At 45.6% G+C, this 13,920-nt stretch overlaps 1 protein-coding gene across 1 annotated transcript in view; it reads left to right on the top strand.

Moving 5' to 3' along the window:
- SNTA1 (syntrophin alpha 1) overlaps positions 1 to 13,920 on the top strand; it is a 107,985-nt gene that overhangs the window by 54,878 nt on the left and 39,187 nt on the right. Inside the window, exon 3 of the mRNA XM_063960203.1 lies at positions 11,983 to 12,181. Coding sequence (XP_063816273.1) covers positions 11,983 to 12,181 — 199 coding nt within the window. The remainder of the gene's footprint in view (positions 1 to 11,982; positions 12,182 to 13,920) is intronic.

Below are 13,920 nucleotides of genomic sequence, written 5' to 3'. Positions count from 1 at the left end.
CTCAACATGGCGTAACGTGTATAAGGGGCTCTCCTGAGTGGCGTAATGTGTATAAGGGTACTTTTGTGTGGTGTAATGTGAATAACGGACACTACTGTGTGGTGTAATGTGAATAACGGACACTACTGTGTGGTGTAATGTGAATAACGGACACTACTGTGTGGTGTAATATGAATTGGTACTATTCTGTGGCTACGCCCCTTTGCCATGAAGCCACATGGCTATATTTTTGACGCATGCCTTCTGAGCGCACTGTCCCTATTTTCAGCATGGCAGGCGCCAAAGGAAACTGCCCTGAGCTCCACAAGGTCTAGAACCGGTCCTGTCACCAATTTAGGATTTTTTACTAAATGTTTGTCTTCAAATGTAACACACCCAAAATTTAGTACAGAGGGGAGCTAAAACATACCATTGCTCCTGGCACCATGGCACCTAGCTACTCCTCTGACCGAGACTGAGTAGCGAGCTCATGCTTCTCTATATATAACTCTACCTACAATCTAGAAGTGGCTGTCAAACGGCAAGATTTTATTTGTGCAAGGAAAATGTGAATACTTCTGAGACGTACAGTATCTATATGACTTGGAGGATATCTACTTGAAATTAAAAATAGTAAAGCCCGGGAAAACGGTAACTGCTGGGACCCAGCAATGACCTTGTTAGATCAAGCATCAAATAGAGTGCTGCAATAGACATGGAATCACGGGACCCAGTAATCGTTATGAAACTTCCATGTTCCAGCGTTGGTTCATGACTCATGACCCACCCTTGTAAATATTTGTAAGAGCTGGGTAAAAGTAAATGGGCCAGTGGAGTACAGATAAGTGATACTGTAAGGTCCATACTATTTTAGTAGTTTGTAAATACTAGAGTTGTGCTGAGAGGCACACTGACACAGGTGTGAGGGCCATATTGGGGAGGAAAAACCACACACATGCATTTTTTCAGATGTTCTTTTGGCCAGGTCATGGTGTATATATGGGGGTTCAGTATTATTGCAGCACGGCTGGCATACCAGGCACCCTCTGCTAATCCCTATTCAGGGCATCACTTATGCTACTATCTACAGTGGACGCGCCCCCATAAGAATACACAAGTGGTGATTGTGAGATAACCGTTTCATCATTAGTTGTGGCTGTGCAGTGTCAGAGGGCATAATTCATGTCTGTACACACTTGCCTACGCAACTGTGGTTTTCTTTTATAGGCTACAGAATTCCTAATCATCGCAAGTGAAGCAGCCGATGCAATAACGAGGAAAATCAACTCCTCGACTAAGTCTAGGGTCACGCAGACTGGCCACGGCATTAGTGATGCTGGCGTCATGTTTCTCTGTGTACATGATCGCAGCTGAAGGCAGATACATTCCCTGAAAATAGGCTTGACACGTCTGCGATTTTGCCGCCACTCCGTTTCCTACCTCAAATGGTCCCTTCCTGTCAATCACTGTACAAAATCTCGGCATTGCAGAGGTACCTTGGAGCGTGCGCATTGTGATCACATTGTATGCATAGTCTACTGATAATTGCTCAGTTGCGCAAACATCAGCATTGTGAACAAACATAAATTAGGCCCAGAGCATACCTGCCTTCTCTACCACAAGTTGCAGAAAACTCATGAATTTTCAGGTAGTCCCCCACACCCACGGAAGACCACGCTCAAGGCAATATATATACGGCAGCAGGCGCAGCACAACGCCCCACAATTGTTTGTGGGTGGATTTCCAGGGTGGTAGTCAAGTGGTCAGATAATGTTATTGATGGTTTGATCTCTCTGCCCCGGGATGAGGTCATTACTCTGCTGCATACAGGATGCTGCAAATTTTATGAGTGAGGCTATTAAAGAGTTGTGCAAGATAAATGGCCGCACTACTGCTATGGCTGTTTCAGCGCGCAGAGCTCTGTGGTTACGTCGGTGGTTAGCTGATGCCGATTCCAAAAAGGGTGTAGAAAATCTTCCCTTTACAGGTGATGCCTTGTTTGGAGACAAATTGTATAAATGGATCTCTCAAGCAGCGGCAGGTAAGTCTACTTATCTGCCATCGGCTGCGCCACCTGCTAGATGTTCTTACACCGTACCCTCCTTGCTGTCCTTTCATGTGGCATGGTTCAGAGGCAGGGGCCGAGGGGTCTCCACCACTCCCAGAGGATCTCGTGGTAAGTCCCGTAAACCTGCAGCTGCTGCCTCCCTGGACCAGACAACCGGATCCCCTGCCGCTAAGCCTTCCGCATGATGGTTGGCCCCAGCAGCAAGGCGAATTTCAGGTAGGTGCTCGCCTTCAACACTTCACCCACATGTGGGCGGCATCCTGCCGGGATCCTTGGGTGAGGGACCTAATTTCCCAAGGATACCAGCTGGAATTTCAAACACTTCCACCTCACAGATTTTTCAACTCAGGCTTACCAGGTTTATCCGCAGCAAAAGTTTCCTTGTAAGAGGCTATTCAAAGACTTTTACAGACAGGGGTGGTGGTTCCTGTACCTCCTTCGTGACGCAACAGGGGTTTTTACTCCAGTCCTTTTGTCATTCCCAAACCGGACAGTTCAGTGCGCCCCATCTTGAACCTAAAGTCTCTAAACCCTTATCTGCGGGTGTTCAAGTTTTAGTTGGAATCTCTGCGGGCGGTGTTGTCCGCTCTGGAGGATGGGGAGTTTCTGATGTCTCTGAATGTCAAGGATTCTTACCTACACATTCCCATGTGGTCTCCTCATTAGGCTTATCTAAGGTTCGCCATATTGGATGACCATTTCCAGTTTCAGGCCTTACCCTTTGAATTATCCACAGCTCCGAGGGTCTTCACAAGGTCATGGCTTTGATGATGCTGCAACTGCGCATGATGGGAGTCAACATAGTCCCCTACTTGGACAATCTCATAAAGACTGTGTCCAGGGAGCGTCTGCTGCACTGCATCGATCTGACAACTCGCCTACTTACGGATCATGAGTGGATCCTAAATTTTTAGAAATCTCACCTGGAACCGACCCAATGTCTTCAGTTCCTGGGAATGAAAATGGACACAGTGTCTCAAAAGGTGTTTCTTCCAAAGGACAAGGCCTTGGCTATCCAAGCTATGGTCCGCTCGGTCCTCAGTCCTCGCAAGGTGTCTATACATCTTTGCATCCGCACACTGGGCAAGATAATGGCTGCTTACGAGGCAATCCAATACGGCAGATTCCATGCCCGGCCATTTCAACTGGATCTACTGGACAAATGGTCGGTTCTCACCTTCACATGCATCGAGAAGTGACCTTATCTCCGAAAGCCCGGATTTCTCTATTATGGTAGCTACAAATGCCTCACCTGGTAGAGGGCAGGAGTTTCAATATCCACTCGTGGATTCTGCTGACAATGGATGCCAGCCTCCGGGGTTGGGGGCTGTGACCCAAGATGTCCAGTTCCAGGGGATATGGTCGAGACAGGAATCGGCCGATAAACATCCTGGTACTCAGGGCAATTTACAATGCCCTTCTGCAGGCTTCTCATCTCCTGAAGGATCAGGGGATCCAGGCTCAATCGGATAACGCCACGACAGTGGCGTACATAAACCGACGAATGGGAACAAGAAGCAGAGCAGCGACACAAGAGGTGTCAAGAATCTTCCTCTGGGCGGAGGCCAATGCAAGGGCCATTTCCGCCATATTAATTCCAGGCGTGGACAACTGGGAAGCGGACTTCCTCAGCAGACACGACCTCCATCCGGGGGAATGGGGCCTACATCCCCAGGTGTTTCAACAGTTAATTCACCGGTGGGGTTGTCCACAGATAGATCTGATGGCTTCTCATCTCAACAAGAAGCTATGCCGTTACTATTTCAGAACGAGGGATCCGCAGGCTGTAGCAGTGGACGCGCTGACACCGTGGATGTACCAGTTTGTGTACCTGTTCCCTCCTCTGCCGCTGATCACAAGGGTGCTAAAAAGGCTACGAAGGGAAAGCGTTTAGGCAATTCTAACTGCCCTGGATTGGCCTCGACGTGCGTGGTATTCGGACCTCCTGACCATGTCTCTGGAGGATCCCTGGCCTCTGCCGCTCTAAGACGATCTTCTTCAGCAAGACCCGTTCGTCTATCCAGACTTACAGTGGCTATGTTTGACGGCTTAGAAGTTGAGAGGGAGATTCTAGCAAGAAAGGGTCTTCCCTCCAGGGTTATTTTCTACCATGGTCCAGGCCAGGAAGATGGCGACGTCAAAGCATTATCATCGTATCTGGAAAAAGTATGTTTCCTGGTGTGAAAGTAGAAATGTTTCTCCCTTGGAATTTAGTATTGGTCGTTTTCTACTTTTCCTGCAAGTGGAGATGGATATGGGCGTACGTTTAAGCTCCATCAAAGTCAAGATTTCGGCGCTCTCTATTTTCTTCCAAAAACAACTTGCTCTGTTGCCAGAAGTACAGACTTTCCTGAAGGGAGTTCTTCATATACAACCTCCCTTTGTACCTCCCGCGGCTCTGTGGGACCTCAATGTGGTTCTGTCCTTTCTCCAATCGGACTGGTTTGAACCCTTACATAGGGTGGAGTTTAAATTTCTCACCTGGAAGACTGTGATATTATTGGCTTGGCGTCTGCCAGGTGTGTCTCGGAATTAGGGGCCTTATCCTTTAAGAGCCCTTATTTGATTTTTCATGAAGACAGGGCGGAACTGAGGACCCATCCTCAATTTTTGCCTAAAGTGGTGTCAGCTTTTCATGTGAATCAGCCTATTGTGGTTCCGGTGTTGTCTGATGCTTCCGTTGGCCCTGAGTCCTTGGATGTGGTCAGGGCTCTGAAGATTTATGTCAAAAGGATGGCCCGTCATCGGAAATCTGACTTGCTGTTTGTCCTTTATGATGCCTCCAAGATTGCTTAGAAGCAGGCCGACCAATCTATTGCTCGTTGGCTCAGGTGGACCATTCAACAGGCCTATACGTCGGCGGCTCTGCACTTGCCAACGTCTATTCAGGCCCACTCGATAAGGTCGGTGGGGTCCTCCTGGGCGGCTGCCCGCGGTGACTCGGCCCTACAATTGTGCCGAGCTGCTACTTGGTCTGGTTCGAACACTTGTGAAATTCTATAGGTTCGATACTTTGGCCAAGGATGACCTTCAGTTTGGACTTCCCCATGGTACAAGACCCCAGTATCCACTAGGACGTAAGAGAAAATAGGAATTTAATACCTACTGGTAATTCCTTTTCTCCTAGTCCTTAGTGGATACTGGGTGCCCGCCTCAGTGCTTCGTTCCTGCTTACCTATGTAAGTGTTTGATTGGACCGACGTTGCGGTCCCATTCTGTTGTTGGTATAGCTGCGCTATCCAGGTTAGGTTGGTGTTGCTGTCCTCTTTTCTGGTTACCACCCTCCTTTCGTTTATGGTTGTGTGTTTGCTTGTTGCCTCACCGCTGTTGTATTGTTCTTCTCTTGTGTTATGTCCATCTCCTTGGGCACATTTTTCCTAGACTGAGTCTGGTAGGAGGGGCATAGAGGGGAGGAGCCAGCACACACATACACACACTAAAAGTTTTAAAGTGCCAGGCTCCAGTGGACCCGATCTATACCTCATGGTTCTAAAGTACAAGAACCCAGTATCCACTACGGACTAGGAGAAAAGGAATTACCGGTAGGTATTAAATTCCTATTTTTACCAGCGGACGGGATGCCTGGCTGACAATATCCCGACACCGGCATCCCGCCCGCCAGAATGCTGCGGGCTCGGTGGCTCGTTATGCTCGCCACAGGATCTATTCCTACCCAGTATTGTGGACATCCACGAGTGAGAATAGCCCTGGTGCGCCGGGATCCCGTCTGTCGGCATTGTCGGCTGTTGGGATTTTGGTGTCTGTATCCTGAACGCCGGGATCCCAACAGCCGGCATTTTAACTGCAACCACTTCATACACTCGATAAGGAGACTCATTTACCACTGGGTCAAACTGCCTGCTGCCCTGCTTTTTCCACTTTGCCCCGTACAATGTTTGCACACTGAATATAAAACTGCTAGACTATGCATTTTGTAAATGTCTGCTACATTGCTAGGGAAAATATTTTGGGAAAAATATAAAGCGCAGTCATATTATACTTTGATCTTACCAGGGAGAGTAACTCAAAATAAAATAGTTTTGTGATGAGTAAGCACAGTTATTACATCCAGATTGTGTTTTCCATAGAGATTTAGCTCTCCGCTGTTTGGAATAAAAATCATGCTACGCCCTAAGCAGTCTTTACTTCCCAAAATTCCATTTTAGACCCTTACTTCAAGCATTTATAACAGCACACAAGATTTTCATTAGGGAATTTCCCCTTTCACAATTCCCTAGATCAAAAAAAAAAAGAACGGTCTTCGTGTGATGAATACAGAAGTAGGCTACAATGTACAGTATATTACAATTAAATAAGGTTTTTTTTCTTAACGTAAAGCAAAAGTAAAAAATCTGCACTAAAACCTTATGCATCCAGACATTTCTTTTGTTTCACCTTGCAGATCAGACATGCTTCACAATAGTTTAGATCAGAGGTTCTCAAACTCGGTCCTCGGGAGCCCACACAGTGCATGTTTTGCAGGTAACCCAGCAGGTGCACAGGTGTATTAATTACTCACTGACACATTTTAAAAGGTCCACAGGTGGAGCTAATTATTTCACTTGCGATTCTGTGAGGAGACCTGCAAAACATGCACTGTGTGGGCCCCCGAGGACCGAGTTTGAGAACCTCTGGTTAAGATACTGTATGTGAATCAACAAATGGGGTGTGGTTGATCAGGAAGTAGATGCAGCCTCTAAAAACTGTGTGGATCAGGATTGGATGGATTGGTGATGGAGCTTGTGGAGGGGGGCTTGAAGAAAAGGCTTAAGGTCGGTACACACTAGGGGATGGGGAATTGCCGGCGATGGACGACTATATCGTTGAACGATATAGCGTTCAGTGATATAGTGTGTACACGCTGAACGTTATCGTTCAGCGATAACATTCAGTGACGTCACCGCCGTCCCGACCAGGCAGCTCAGCCCAACATTGACGGGTTGAGCCGCATGCCAGCTCAATATTGGTGATCGCTGAATGGCATGCGGGAGCGCGCATCGTTGATTGGTCACCAATGTTGACCCCATACACACTGGACGATATAAACCTAAAAATAAACATTAACAACATTTATGTCATTATCGTTTATTTTTTAGGCTAAAATCGCCTAGTGTGTGTCCCTCGTAATACTATCAAGTTTTATATCTCTTAACTATTTGCAAGTATGAATAAAGCTGACAACATTGGGTGATTGCTGTGATCTTCAGGCTCTTTTGCACACCATCACTTTTACACAGTGATGAACCAGTACTCACTAGGAACAAAGGGCCTAATTCAGACCTGATCGCTAGCTGCGATCAGATAGTCGCCGCCTACAGGGGGAGGGTATATTAGCTGTGCAAGTGCGCGACTGCATGTGTAATAGAGCTGCACAAACTGATTTTGGGCAGTCTCTACGCAGCCCAGAACTTACTCAGACGCTGCAATCACTTCAGCCTGTTCGGGACCGGAACTGACGTCAGACACCCGCCCTGCAAACGATTGGACACGCCTGCGTTTTTCCAAACACTCCCAGAAAACGGTCAGTTGCCACCCACAAACGCCTTATTCCTGTCAATCTCCTTGCGATCGCCTGTGCGCACAAACCCATCGCTGAGCGGCAATCCGCTTTGTACCCATGCGACGCGCATGCACAGTTTAGACCTGATTGCCCGCTGTGCGAAAATGTAGCCTCTTGATCAGGTCTGAATTACCCCCAGAGTCTCTGTCACAAAGTTTTAGGATGCAGTAAAATTAAAGAAACTCATTTTATTTGGAATCAATAGTTCAATATAATGTATTGAAAGTGCATAAAACTCAAAAGCAAATGGTTATGGCACTTTTTTTGGAGGGATTATCAAATTTAGTTGCATTTACATTACATTTACAGTAGGCATCAAAATATCTTCAGGAGCAAAAAGAGGATTTGTAGGGGGAGGTTTCCAAATAAAAATCTCCTGGGTGTGAAAAACTGGAGCAATCGGGGAGAGCTATAGAAGAACCTATGTGCATGGAATACAGTATTAATAATTAACACTATATGGTATATAGATGCTATAAGCCAGTGTTTCCCAACCTCAGTCGCCCAAGGCACACTAGCACTGCAGTCCAGCATATTTAACTATTATAAACATAGTTGGTCAGGAAAAGGTTAAACTTACATAATTAATAAACAAACAAACAAACAAACAAACAAACAGACAAACATAATAGAACCAGTAGGAGACAGAACTGCACTTTATAAGCACACATTCTCCCACCTCATGGTAAGGCACCTGTCTCTTCCTGGCAGCTACTTTCTGGTCTCGTGCACTGATTGAGCATTCAGATCCACACATACAGCAAACATGGTAGAAGAAGCTGCTATACTGGACATGTGCAGCAGCTCCGCTCTATCCCTTAAACTGCATTTTGTGACGGCAGCTGTAGTATTCTTATTATATACTATTGCTATCGTGATCATAATTTGAGCCACTGTCTAAGAGGACGTTTTTGCTCCCAAATCACTTTTGTGCCCCTTTACTTCCAAATTGTTTAATTCTGGGTTACTCTGATGCATAATTCCCCCACATTTTCATGCGGGAAAGCTCATTGTTCAGAGGCAAGAATTGGCAATCAAATTAATATGAGGAGCTGGTATCTATATACCGGCGTCCGTCATCCCGACGGTCAGAATGCCGACCGCCGGAATGAAAGCAGCAGGCTGATCGCAAAAGAGCCCCTTGCGGGCATGGTGGCGCGCTACATGCATTACGCTATTTATTCTCCCTCCAGGGGTGTCATGGACACCCCAAAAGGGGGAATAGGTGTCGGTATCCCGGCGCCGATGTGCTGAGCAGCCGGGATATTGAATGCATTCCCTTCATGAGAACTGGGAATAACTAGGGCTAACCTTGGTTTGGCTTGTGGCCTAACTTTTCCAGTGGTAAATGTTGTAAGGTATGTCACGTATCAAGATTTGTTTGTCTTACTACCATTTTAAAACATATTAACCCTGTGCACTTGTATGTGTTTAAAATTTTTTTTTTTTTATTACATTGTATTTTCGGTAGTGGGTAATGGTTTGGAAGCATAATGACAAGGAAGCCTATAGTGGGTTATGATCCAGGAGCCTATAGAAGCCACAGCCATTTCAGTTCAGGCCATACCCTTTTCCCGCTGAATTTGGGACGGTCATTTGGAAATTGGGATTTTGGTCGGGTACGGTTTTATTTAATTCCCATTGACAGCACAGAGCAGTTTGTTATTGTAAATGCAGAACTTTATTAATGTACTGGCATTTGTGATGTAGAGCATGTTTGTGTCATCCTGTGACACGGTATGGCATGTGACTGGAGTATTTGGTTTAACTTTAGCCCAAGTAGCGGAATGATGTTACAAGTACATTCTTTTTGTGTAAGGGGAGGCTAGTAGTGGAAATTATCCTGATGGTTTACCAACCCTGTATTATATTATAGGCTGTTATTCGAAATCAGAGAATATTATGTATTGTATTTAAAATTCCAGTTTTACACGCTCCATTATTCCCTCTGCAAAGATCTATGGGCCTAATTCAGACCTGATTACAGCAGCAAACCTTTTCTCTAATGGGCAAAACCATGTGCACTGCAGGGGGGGGGGGCAGATATAACATGTGCAGAGAACACGTGGTGTGTGTGTTTTGGTCACTACTTTTCTGGGGTGTCTAACCGCTTTTTTAAGAACTACTATATTATTGAGAGATAATCACTACTATCCTTAAAGGTCTTACACTATTCCTGTAAGACTGCATGTACTGTGCTTTACAGATACTGTAAGAGCTAATACTCTTCTACGTCCTCTGAATGTCATTTGATGAACTCCATCCCCTGAGTCAATGTTCTGCTTGCTAACCAGCAGCTCTGATCCAAAGTAAGACATATAGTCCGCTACCGTTACCAGCAAAGAGGTGCTGCAGCATCTACACACAGAAAGCTGTATCTGGTGCTGAAGGAGGAGCCTGGTGGCTGCAGTAGCTATTCTACTACAACAGTGGGCACCATGGTTGCAATGTATTGTCACAACAGGGTGGCAGAGTGTACCCATTCAACCACCTATTTATTAATAATCCAGATAGTGGCACACAATTTAAGGATCTGTCCCACTGTGATTTGTGGTGGCCGACCTAAATCTATCACAGCAATTCATTATTGCTCCAGTACTGAGACCGTTGCTCTGAGGAGCAGCTGACGTGCAGTCCCTAACAGTCACACTTTCTCTGCTAATAGAGGCAGCGGCATACGTTTTACATTGCTGGGTTCCATTCATTCGTTACGGGAGAGATGAATTGGGACAAAACTTGAGCAGCTCAACCTGGACGGCTCACATAATCCTCATGGGTGTAAGGAGGACACTATTATCCGGATACCTGAGTTTAATTCTATGAACAATGAGCTCCTGAGGTCATATTTCCTTACCGTGTACCCATTACCATTGGAGGAGGACTTTGGTTGTCATCATTTTACCTTCATATATATTGAGCTAGATCTACTGTTTGTGATTATTATACTTACATGAGGATCACATCAATATGGACATGATTGATACAATTTTCCATTATAATATTTCCATATCGTCAAGGAAGTTATATATTTGTGTGTTGTAATAATTTTTTCCTGTATGTTTGTCATTTATTACATTTATTTATTTTTTCCTGTATGTTTGTCATTTATTACTGAAAATATCTTTATATGTGTCTTTGGAATTATTTACCATCACTGCTTCTGCACCAGTATTGTTAGCGCACCACACATAGCCTTTACTTTTCATTTTTCACTTCTTTAGGAAAAAATTCTTCCACTTTTCCAAGTGGGGTTGAGAAACTCAAATGATCCTGTATGTACAGTACATATTGATTGTCAGAGCCAGAACACTGATTGGAGGAAATTGGGGTCTAATTCAGCATGGGTTGTAGATGTGCGAAAAATCGTACACCTACAACCCTTTACTCTGACTTGCGGGGGACACTCAGCACAGGGCAAGTCCGCTTTGCTTGCCGGGTCCTGTAACTCCCCCTCCCCAATGAGGCAGAGGTATTCGCAGATGTGAGGTGCCATTGCATCTCACTGTGTGCACATGTGCAGTGCGGCTTTTTCACGTGCACACTCTAGAAAGATTCAGCATGCGAACGCATTCGTAGCTGCGTTCCATGCTGAATTAGGCCCTTAGTACTATAACCTGACCTGTATGTTACTTTGGTATGAACTAGTTAAGTGATGGCGTCACTGGTGATATACAGACTATGTGACATTAATGTGTGGTGAGGTAATTTGCTCAGGAGGCACTGGCTTGTACCAGAACCAGATTTACACACAATATATGAGCCAAAGAGTTCATGTGGGCATTATACACAGATGTGCAGTATATACTGCTGGAAGTTTGGTGAGTTTTGATCAGAGATGTGTGGTAAAAAAAAGGCAGAGGAGGCACTGTCTCACCTGTAATAGACTTTTTGCTCCAGAGGTTTGACTATAAAAATTATTAGAATAATACAAAGAAGATATTTCTAATATATTCTTTATATTTTTCATGTACTTTATATCAGAGATGGGGAACCCTTGGCCCTCCAGCTGTTGTTGAACTACACATACCAGCATGCCTTGCTACAGTTTTGCTATTTGACCATGCTAAAACTGTTGCAGTGCATGCTGGGATGTGTAATTTAACAACAGCTGGAGGGCTGAATTTTCCCCATCCCTGCTTTATATAGTCAAAACTCTGGCATAAACGTTAGTATGACAGGAAAGGCTCTGCCTCACCTCATGTCACTGCTATGTGACACTTATTAGATACTAGAACATTCCAAGAGACTTCATACTCCTCTGAATTAATCCATATCTACGTACCTGGACACTTCTGTATTGCTCAGAGTAGTTCTATTTTGAAGCGTCTTGTATGATCCATGTCCTACTCATTCACACATTGTTTTACTTCCACAGTAAAGTACATGAAGGAGATATCCCCCTTCTTCAAAGGTTCTAACAGCGGATCAGTGAACTGGGATTCCATTCCACCAGCCCTTCCACAAAAGAGGGGCTCCCCTGCTCTACCACCTCGGGACATAAAGGATGGTAAAAGCATACCACTGAAGATGTGCTACGTGTCCCGCACATTCTTACCTGCTGATCCAGAGCCCAGGTGAGGGGAATGGTGTAGAGCTCACAGGACTATTTATTACTTGATTAACATTTTAAACAACAGTAAAGTAAATGAAAGAGTTTGTCCAATCCCACCCTTTCTGACCTGTCCACCAGAAGCATGCAGCTAGTGTTTTTACTTGCATTTGGGAGGTCACTGTAGGTTTAACATGCAATAAACACTTTAGATCGAACAAGATGCATTTGTAAAACTTGAAAATGCTATAGACAATTTAATGGCAGTGGATACGAAGCCTAAAACTGGTGGCAATAATATGAGAATTAAAGTAAAGTATTTTGGAACGTAAAACATCCTTTCCACTACATTCGGCATCTGCGACTATATGCTATTGCTTAGGCCAGTCCTGTCCCTGGTGTACAAACATGGGTCTGAATGTGCAAGGACACATTCACATGTTCTAATACCACTTGGTACCCCACCATCAGTTAAACCATCAAAACTTGCATTAGCCCTCTGCTAGGTGCAGATTTTCTTTTTAAGTATGGCCTTCATTGTGAGCAATTATGTGTATGCAACGCCTTCAGTGACATGCCTGTAACACAGACCATCTTCATGCATATGAATAGCCACCTCCCAGTCACCGCCCAGCACATTTCCAGTACATTTCTGATACCATGCATCTTGATTGCAGCTGCTTCTCTGTGCATACACATTGTGGGATGTATGCATTATATGAAGTTTTTAGGGAGGGAGGGGGACCCAACTCCATGAACATCGGCATGTGAAAATCCCAATCCGACCCTAATATGATTCCTCCAATTGACTATATAGCTTAAACCCAGAGCTAGATTAACAATAGGACGGTGGAGCTGCAGATCCAGGCCGCCCCATGAAAATAGGCCCACACCACTAAGGAGGATCCACTGGAGACAGGAAAAAATATTTCCCTGTCACCACCAGCCATCCAAGTCTCCGCTCTGCCCATTCAAACCCCACCTCCACCAACAACGTGCATACTCCAGACATACGTTCAAATGGCGGCGCAGTGGCAGGCTTCACAAGCCCTCCCTGCGCCGCATAGTGTGCCTCAGACTCCCCCTTCTTTGCACTATGTGACGTCACATAGATGCCACCACGCAGGGCTTTGCGCAGGTACCTCCGATGACCATGGAGACTGAGGACAGGAGCCACTACTGTGGATCCTCCTGACTGCCGGATGCTGCATATTGCTCTACGCTGAGAGCACCTGACCTTCCTGTCAGTGCCGAGAAGACCTGTGGATGGTGTAAACCTGGAGGAGGACGGAGGAGCCGAGTCAGGGGAACAGAGAAGAGAGAAGGTAAGTAAAGTTCAGGATGGAGACCAAAACACTAAATGTACAAAGGGGGAGGGGAGGAACAGCATAATGGGCACAGTGGTGTGGCAGACCATAATAATGGCACAGAGGGGTGGGGGGCATAATAATGGATACAGGGTGGTGCATAATGGACACAGAAGGGGAACAAATAGCAATGGACACAGGAGGGCATGACATAATAATGGCACCGGGGGAAGCGGGACACACACATAATAAAGGCACCGGGGGGGGGGGGGGGGGCATAATAATGGACAGAGGAGGGACACATATTGGCCACAGGAAGGGATAACACAATAATGGACACAGGGGGGCATAATAATGGACAGAGGGGGACATATAGTAGTGGACACGGGGGGGGGGGGGGGGGGGGCGACATAATAATGGACATGGGGGGACACACTGCTAAATATTATTGCTACAT

Source organism: Pseudophryne corroboree, chromosome 3 (assembly GCF_028390025.1).
Source record: "Pseudophryne corroboree isolate aPseCor3 chromosome 3, aPseCor3.hap2, whole genome shotgun sequence".
Taxonomy (NCBI): Eukaryota; Metazoa; Chordata; class Amphibia; order Anura; family Myobatrachidae; genus Pseudophryne; species Pseudophryne corroboree.
This window is presented reverse-complemented; position numbering and strand designations above follow the sequence as displayed.